This window comes from Eptatretus burgeri, chromosome 4 (genome assembly GCF_056783735.1).
Source record: "Eptatretus burgeri isolate ZD-2024b chromosome 4, Ebu_testis_v1, whole genome shotgun sequence".
Lineage (NCBI taxonomy): Eukaryota > Metazoa > Chordata > Myxini > Myxiniformes > Myxinidae > Eptatretus > Eptatretus burgeri.
Genome location: NC_140964.1, coordinates 107,937,336 through 107,946,945, shown reverse-complemented (window position 1 = coordinate 107,946,945; position 9,610 = coordinate 107,937,336). Strand labels below are relative to the sequence as shown.

The following is a 9,610-nucleotide window of genomic DNA, read 5'->3' as shown; positions in this document are numbered from 1 at the left end:
ATGTAATAATAAGAGTTGAGGCATATCTGGCAACATCGTGACATTGAAGAGTGCCCCTCTTGTTTTTAAACAAAATGGCTCCTTCGTAAGAGGGTAAATAAGCCCGAAACCCGCATAGGCGGCTCCGTTTGATGTTCAACCAATGTTAACCCCAAAATCTCTATCTGTTTGATAGAGTCGCCGGGCTGAAGCCTCCAGGTCGGAGATGATGCTTTGGTATGAGCTTGTGCAGGTCTTTACGTCCATTGGAGATCTTTATGTCCACTCGTCATGCTCCACACATTGACACGCACACATCTACGAAGACAGCAGGGATCTGCAGAAATTCAAGGGTCCCTGCTCTCTTCTTCTTAAATAATACTATCCCCACACCTCCTTTATTCCCATTCTTCAAAGCGAAAGGGTATAGTAAATTATGATATCCACATTACATATTTCTTCAGTGGAATATTTATGTCTTTTTGTCATTATAGTAACTTCAAGGAAAGCGTCCTTGGAACAGGAAGTGGATGTCCGACAGTTCATGCTTTATCACGCTTGGTCGTTTGTTGGTCGTTTCAACCCTTGAATGATTACGAGTCCCCTATTTGTGTTAATAAGTGATCGTAAATGAAGTATCTTCTTCGTGGTAAGTCACGCAATAAATGTGTTGGTCGGTTTCCCATTCAAAAATAGTTGGAGTCGGTTTTTTTTACACCGTAGCAATATTATTATACAGAGCGAACCAAATTTTTGACAAGTGTCTCATCACCACTTCAAACTTATTAATTCAGGGAATTACTTTTATATTTCAATTTCGAAGAGGTTTTTAAAGGCATATAAATCAATTAATTCTGGGTTTTAGCAACGTTACTCCAGCAGCTATTGCAACACTCTATCTCACATGTTACATTAGCTATTCGTGCCTGTTGTATGTGCCCATTATAACATCCTTAAAAATAGTAGGTTTCCTGTTTGGAATGATTTTAAATTTTGTTTGATTGCTCGGCAATCTTATTATCAATATTCTCTCACTCCTCTCTGTGCATGTGAGATCGGGACAAATTCTGAGCCAAGGTATGGTAAAAAGAAAGACTTGGCTTCATAGTCATGGTCCAATTAGTGTTCAAAATAAAACATTTGATTCAAATAAGTTGTTCCTCGATCATAAACTAATCATATGGACAGTCAGATATGAACAATTGCTTAACCCCACTCTTCACTTTGCCTGCGTGGGATAACGCATGCTTTGGTGGGCCTAATGGCCTCCTCCTACAAAGTTCTTTGTAAGTGTGTGTGTGTGTGTGTGTGTGTGTGTGTGTGTGTGTGTGTGTCAGTGTGTCTCATCCATAACTCCAAAATCTTGAAACCTCGCAGCCTGAAAATTTGCGTGCGTACTAAAAGAAACCCCAAGGAAGTGCATGGCTGAAAATTGGGTGTTTGGGTTAACTAAAACACCCCTTTTGGAGATAATTAACGGCCTTGTTTATTGATATCCTTTATCAGGTGCATCCTCGGCCACCTCGCTCTCTGGGTTCTTAACGTTTTCAAGGAACTTGCTGGGCCATCATGTGGTTGTGGTTGCTGAAACTTGTAGTTGCAAAAAACAATGCTGGGAGGGCAATGGCAAACAACCTTCTATAACCCTTGCCAAGAAACTGCCTTGACAGCGCCAATGCTCTGTCGAGTATTATACATGAAATTAAATCAATGTACCTGTCCGGAGGTGTTTATTCAGTTGCACTCAATTCCATACTCGTACTGTAACCATCATTTGATGCACACAAAATCAGAATATGAAACGTGCTCACATATTCAATTTACAGTTGACTTCACTTACATTTCTGCCGAAAAGAGCTTGGCGTAAATAAGTGGACACATGGCCTTTTTAGTGATGTCCATGTGGACATGCACATTGAAAATTGCCTGGGTGCATTTCCAATATGCCCATAGATGCTACAATCAGATAAAAGATCAAATTAAATTATATTAAATTCCATTAAGTTGTCTAGTGCATGCTATTCAAAATCACTAAGCATAAGAGCTGACCTCCGTGAAATGTGGAGAGTCGTTATTACTTTACAGACAAAAACACTATAAGGGCACGAGGTGGAACGCATACCTCCGCCACGCAAAGCCTGATCAACGAGAACATATCGCGCCCAATACATTTTTAAAATATCATGCTAAACAGTACTCTATTGTTTTGGCCCTAATCTCTCAATGGTGGAAAATCACTTTAGGAATTAGATAATTGTCCTATCCAGATCCGGATTCGGATCTTCACCAAAATTGAATCAATTCTTCCTTGTCACACACCCAAACTGTCCACCAAGTTTCATTTGGATCCGTCCTCAACTTTTTAAGATATCCTGCACACAAAGAAACAAACAGACAGAAAGGGGTGAAAGCATAACCTCCTTCACCTTCGGTGACCGAGTTAATAATTATACTTCACATTCCGTTTTGTAAATGAGTATCCATGAAATAATAAAGAAAGTGCTGAATCAAATTTACGATCATAGACGCCGATGTGGGATTATTAATCAGATAAATGAACGCTGAACCCTCTCTCCTCTTTTTCCCAACACAACTTTCCAAAGCAGACATAAGAATGAATCGATGGGACAAAGTTATGCACATCAGTTTGCACAGAGTGCAAGATGATAACGAATCCTTAACCACAACTCTGTAACATTTCTCCTCCATGCTGGTTCGAAAAACTCTCGCAAGTTCTCCTGGAAAATATGAAATGTTTTCCACGTGATCCAATTATTGAAAATGTATAATCAAATATACATAAGAGATTTTGGTTTGTCGCAAAAGTAAATAATGAGTGAGGTGATCGAAACTGCACCCTTACTTAAGCCGCTGTCACACCTTGACGTTTTAGCCAGCGTATGGCAACGTATCAAAATGTATGTAAAACGATGGCGTACGCTGAACTATTGATGTTTTTTTCCAATTTTGGGCGTATTCATAATGAGTTGGACGTATGCATAACGTATTAGTAACATACACAGAACGTTTTGATAACATATAGATAACTTATACCAACGAATGCTTAGCGTGTTGTCGGCGTTCACAACCTATGCCCAACGATAGTCTAACTTATGCATAGCGCGGCAGCATATCGCCGACGATCACGTGGTGTAGCCTATTAATAGGCTGCCGCTCAATGATTCAAATCATAACCACACTAGACATCGAAGTGTCAAGCCGCTGTCACACCTTGATGTTTTAGCCAGCGTATGCAGACGTATGAAAAATTTGCCGAATATGTTATGGGTAAGTTTTGTATACGTTAAGAGCACGCTGAAGCACGCTGGCATACGTCGTAGTACACCAACTATGTCGACCAATTTTAAGCATGCTGAAAAATTTTCGACGTATGCCAGCGTATGACGCACACGTTCCACATACGCTGGCCATAAGTTGTTGGCACGTTATGCGATCGTTGACACGTCGACACACATTACTTGTAAGTTACTCATAAGTCGAAACACGTCGAGGTAATGTTTAGCTTTCCCAAAACTTATTTCTAACCTACAGTATGAGTAACGTGCTTTGAACCTATGTGTAACGTATCTCCAACGCATATTGACATATGTAGATGTATTTGACGTCTTCCAGACGACCACAGAACTTATTGAACGTGTTACTTACTTACAGCTACCGTATAATGGCGTATTGGCAGCGTTTTTGGGGAATTGGTATATAAAAATTGGGTTCACACAGGAGGAACCCATCAGTGTTCCAGACTCCATGGTTTTTTGTTTTTTTCTTCTTCTTTCTTCGGCATGACAGTGATGTTGACACTTCGATTTCTAGTGCGGTTATGATTTAAATCGTTGAGCGGCAGCCTATTAATTATGTCATATCATAACCGCACAAGAAATTGAAGTGCTAACATCACCGTCATGCCGAAGAAAAGAAAAAAAGAAAAAAAAAAAACCATGGTGTCTAGAACACTGATGCTAAACATTACCTCGACGTGTTTCGACTTATGAGTAACTTACAAGTAACATGTGTCGATGTGTGTCAACGATCGCGTAACCTCCCTACACTCACGTTACTCATAGGTTAGAAAAAAAGTTTCAGGTACGCTAAACATTACCTCGACGTGTTTCGACTTATGAGTAACTTACAAGTAACACGTGTCGACGTGTGTCAACGATCGCTTAACGTGCCTACAACTTATGGCCAGCATATGCAGAACGTGTGAGTCATACGCTGGCATACGTCAAAAAATTTTGAGCATGTGAAAATTTGACGATGAGTTCGGCGTACGACGACGTATGCCAGCATGCTCTTAACGTATTCGACATGTGCCAGCGTTTTAGACAAATTTTTCATACGTCGGCATATGCTGGCTAAATCGTCAAAATGTGACAGCAGCTTTAGCGATGCTTCAACACGCAAAGCACATTTGATCAAAGCGAGCGTTATTTGGTTTGGAACCAGTCGAATGTCGTCATTCCAACGTGACGTCACACTTCAGTGCTGTATACCCCACAACCTGTTGCACGCCATTTATGCATGCGCATAGTGGGAGAATCTGCTGTAAAACTCTGTCTTTCTCATAAAACTCAGTCTGCCGGAAAGTTTGTTGTGGATTGCAAGGCCTCGTTGATTATAAAGTACAACAAAATGTGTAATTTACGAAGGAAAAGTGCCCAGAATGGTCTGCTGATGCTTTCATTGAGCTTCACAGGGGGTTGCACGGTACAACCCCCTGTGAAGCTCACTGAAAGCATAAGCAGACTGTTCTGGGCACTTTTCCTTGTACCGGTACCAGTTATTGAAAACCGGTACCGGTACCGGTACCAGTACCGGTTACAAGTACAACTTGAACCGGTTATTGAAAAGAGCATTCTAAATTCACCTTTCCATATACAGGGTTCCCACTTATTTTGAGATGTCTTTTTTAAGGACTTAAGGACTTTTAAGGGCTAAAATAACCCCTTTTTAAGGACCACATCCAACAAATTCCAGGGGTAAATTGAGGTGTCACCTAGAAATTAACAAAGATAGTAAGTTTACAAAAAACTATTTTAATAATGAACAGACAGAACACAGCAGGAGCTTATTCAGTCAACAAGGCACAACGCGCCACACAGCCAATTGGCAAATTCACTTCACAGTTACTGTAGAATCAGCAACCCTGGTGTTGGCGCAGTGGTTAGGGCAGCGGCTTGGGATCCAAAAGGTCCTGAGTTCAAGCCCCGTTGGGCCACTGAATTAATACACCAGGGGGTTGACTCAGCCTGTCATCCTTCTGAGGTCGGCGAAATGAGTACCAGTATACTGGGCCGGTGTATACCCCGGTTAAAATAGGTGTACCATATCCCTGTGTGTCGTAAGATGCGACCAGGGTTGCGTCAGGAAGGGCATCCGGCGTAAAACATGTGCCAAATCACTATGCAGATCATACGGATGATCCGCTGTGGCGACCCCTAACGGGAGCAGCCGAAAGAAGAAGAAGAAGAGTTACTGTAGAATCAGCCAGGAGCAGTCACAAGTTTCCAGATGGCAGCACTCTCAATGTTAATGTGTTGTTATGTTAAAGTGTTGTTGTCAGTGCTGCCACCTGCAAAGTTGCAGCAGCTCCTGACTGCTTCTACACTACAGAACAGTACATTTTGTAAGCTACATGTCATTGTAATATCCAACTTCTCAAACTTCTTGTTTTTACCCACACATTCATCGAGTAACACATCTACCCTGTCATCTTCAACCTTGAAGTCCTTGAACCGAGACTTCAGTTCACACCCTGCTACATCCTGCAGTAATTCTTTGTAACTCACAACCCACATATCTACATTATCACCATCAACTCTGTTCAGAGTCACCAAATTTTCCAACAGGCATTTGAATTTGGACTTTGAGTGTTCTTGATCAGTCACCATCAACCTGGGATCCAGAGAAGCCATATTTCTGGCTAAACTATACTTAAGAGGAGACCTTTCAAAGATTTTGTTGACACATTTCCCCACAATTAGCCTACATTCTTCTTTGAACTGAAACACCTGACGTTCACTGATGGCCTTGGTTCTCAGGAGGGACTTCAGTTCACTTTCAGCCTTGAAACCAACTTCAATCTTTTTGTTTTCTACCCTTTCCTTTTCAAGATCCAGCTTTAACAAGTCATATGCAGTAGAAGCATTTTGTAATACAACTGGCTTAACACACCTCTCTAACAAATTTCTGACAAGTCTCTCAATATCATGAACAAGCAAGGGACCCATTGGCTTGTCTGTTTGGTACAAGGCTAAAAATAGTTCAACTGCACTGGCTACTGACCTGAAAAAAGACAGTTTTGCGATGGATAGCTTATCATTCATGGCACCATGCAGAGCTTTGTAAGAGTTGCTGGTTGGTGTCGGCTTCTTCTTGCTTTCACATGCCTCAACAAATAACTTCAGGTGAGGCCACAATAGAATAACTCTGCTGCAGACAGGACCATTGTCAACCCACCTGTGCTTACAAAATTTCACTGGGAAGTCTTTACACCCAGTTACATCAGTAAAATCATCGTGCCTGGCAGAGGTATCTTCAAACAGGTTGTATGGACTGGAGAGAATATCACCAAGATCCCAACCAGTCTCACGAGCACCGGTCTGGAACGCCCCGAGAATGACAAGAAGGCCACAGCTCCAAATATTCATCAGGCCCATATCACACTCACCCTTAATTTCTTTCCCCAATTTGTCATAAAAAGACCAATTCACTGAAGGGCCATCCATAGATACCTGCAACAAACCACTTCTCCGTAGATTAGAAGTTGATACATTGAAGTGTTCCAATAAATCAGTTGCAGCAGCATGACCAATGAATTGTGATGTTAGGTATCTAGTGTGGACTTGGTCATGGTGCCAAAGTCTGACATGAATGTCTAATTGTTTATTTTTAGTCTTTGTGTTCATGCTTTCATCGAACAGCAAAACACATTCACCGTCTTTACTTATGCGACTCTTTAGAAGAGAAGTGAGGAGCAAGCCCGAATTGGCAGATATATCTACATTTTGTTTCACCACAGGCAAATTTTTCGGCAACAGGATGCCCTTGAAACATCCTTTTAAATAAATCAGAAGTTCCCCCACACGAACGAAAGGAATAATGCGACTCGACACATTTCATTGCCCACAACACTTCTGCCATTGGAGTCTGTGTTCCACTACATCCAGGTGTAGAAGAAGCTGGCACTCAAACAGGATGAGCAGCAGCCCAAGAGCCAGCAGGCTGAGGGGCAGCAGCCTGAGGGGCAGCAGCCTGAGGGGCAGGGGCAGTACGTGCTGGATTTGCATCTGAGGTTGTCGCAGCTCCCGTATTAAAATAATCTCCCATTCCACCCAAAGTTGAACCTCCAGACCTCATAGCTGAAAAATAGAAAAGTACCAGGTATGTATTTACATTGTAATCAAATACACACCAGATACCATGCATACTGCGAGACAATTCGGTCAATCACTCAATGCCCAAAAGATCGTTGATCATATATCAGAATACACAAACACAGTTTCACTCACCTTGTAGATGTTTTTGTCCTTTACCATGGACGGTGACGGCAGAAACTCCCAAGATTTTCACAGAGAAAGATTTGCGGCACACACGACAACGAGCGGAAGATCGACATCTGGGATCTTTCTCCAACCATCCTTTGAATTCCGGTTTATAAAGCCAGGAAATAGCATTGTCCAGGCATCCTTTGATGTATCGTGCATGTAAATTTGGGTCAACAAATTCTATAAATGCCGATGATAATGGATACAATAGGCGTATTGTTCGGCTCTTTTATCGTGATGACGGCGATCGCAATGGCGGCCGAAGTTTGCCGAGATGACCCGAATGCAGACACGTGACCACTTCGGCAGCCGCGCAAAAACAAAGCCACGTGCTCTGGCATGAGGGAGGGCGGGAATGAAATGCCACCATGCCGCTTAACCAGTGAACAGTTTTTTTTTCACGTTACTAGTCACGAAAAGTTCACGTTACTATTTAAAGATTATTCCATTTATCGTATTGTAATTTCGTAAATACATTATTTATTTCGTAAATACACGATATATCGTAAATACGTAAATAATTTATGACGCGTTTCGCTATTGGCTTAATCAAGGCACGTGACTAAATATCGGAAGTTGTTGTTTTTTTTAATTTAATTTAATTTTTTTTTAAGCCGACAAAACCTTAAGGACGCTGCTCGTGGACACATTTGTCCTTGTTTTGAATATGAGTGCGAGGAAAATGAAACAACCTTCACCAAATAATAGGAAAATATGATTTTTATTGACTTTTGAACATTTTCCTGAAATTTAAAGACATTTAAGTACTTAAATTGTACAACTCAGAAATGTTGGACTTTTATGGGTTTTAAGGACCCGTACGAACCGTGATATACCTTTATGCATGCTATTGTTCAAGCAAATCATGCAGTACCTCGTCCTTCTCATATATATATATATATATATATATATATATATATATATATATATATATATATATATATATATATATATATATATATATATATATATATATATATATATATATATATATATATATATATATATATGTGATCATGTGACCCTTTCAAAAGGCATCTATTTATTTTGCTGAAACGGTTGGAGAGGGAGACAATTGGAAATGCCAACATTGAGAAAAGGAATCGAAGGGAAGAGTAAAGGAACGCAGGTTCTCTCTTTATTGTGTAATTTTCCGTCTCAATTCCACAACAAATAAAATACACAAAATAAAATGTGCTGAGAATATTACTGAGATTAGATGTTTAAAAAAAACAAAAAATTATCATTTCATTTGTTAGTGAAAGAAGAAGTGTGGCTTAGAAGAAGAAGAAGTGTTAGTGTGGCTTAGAAGTGAAAGTACAGTAAATAGTCATGATTGACACTGCAAATCGACAACTATCTCAAACATAGACATGTTTGTATAATTACTATTATTTCCACCTTATGACAAAAATGTTTGAAAATGTTGTGATGGCAATCAATAACAGGATTGTGGTGTCATTCCTTCCTTTTTAGGTCAACTCGCTGACCTGATATTGTTGGGGAAATGGGCCCTTAGTGTGTTATTAAATATAGGATTAGCCCAGATCCTCCCTTATATGCATGTTTAGCCAGGTTGTTTGGTAATCTGACATTACATGTGTGTCGGGAGGTGGAGCAGGCTGTCAATTGTTCATACGGCAGTGGTGTACAGAGAGGAGCCTTCTTCTTCTTCCTTCCCCCTGACGTGGATTTCTATCCTCGAACTGCGTCGTGATCGAAAGGATTCTTTAGATTGTTGAGGGATCTTGTCCTCCTCGAGGATTCAACGTCAAGCCGACTCGGTGTTGCATGTATCGGGATAAAATAAACCAAAGAAGTCCAGTAAAAATCAATGTACACAAGGAGTTCTTTCTTCTGTACAATTTATTTGCTGTCTCTCTCTCTTTCTCTCCCCCCTCCATATATCCATTCCATTTTATAAGCAGAGAGGGCTTTTGATCGCAAAGAACAGAATGTACAGCTTATCAGCCCGGTCACCTTGTACTTGCAGAAGAACCAAGCAATGTCCAAAGTGTCAAAGAAAGACAAGATTATAAGTAGGTGGTAGGCCTTAACAACTAAAT

At 40.6% G+C, this 9,610-nt stretch overlaps 1 protein-coding gene across 1 annotated transcript; it reads right to left on the bottom strand.

Annotated features, from left to right (window-relative positions):
* Positions 1–4,853: 4,853 nt before the first annotated feature.
* Positions 4,854–7,975, bottom strand: LOC147028864 (uncharacterized). The gene is made up of 2 exons (XM_085876510.1): positions 7,509–7,975; positions 4,854–7,358 (listed from the first exon to the last, which is right to left on the bottom strand). Exon 2 carries the CDS (start codon positions 6,903–6,905, stop codon positions 5,538–5,540), a length of 1,368 nt encoding a protein of 455 aa, XP_085732636.1. The 5' UTR covers positions 6,906–7,358; positions 7,509–7,975; the 3' UTR covers positions 4,854–5,537.
* Between the last annotated feature and the right edge of the window lie 1,635 nt (positions 7,976–9,610).

What these genes read in the sequence shown, in the direction of transcription:
- LOC147028864 (XM_085876510.1), bottom strand. Translation starts at nt 6,905, where the DNA reads ATGAACACAAAGACTAAAAATAAACAATTAGACATTCATGTCAGACTT.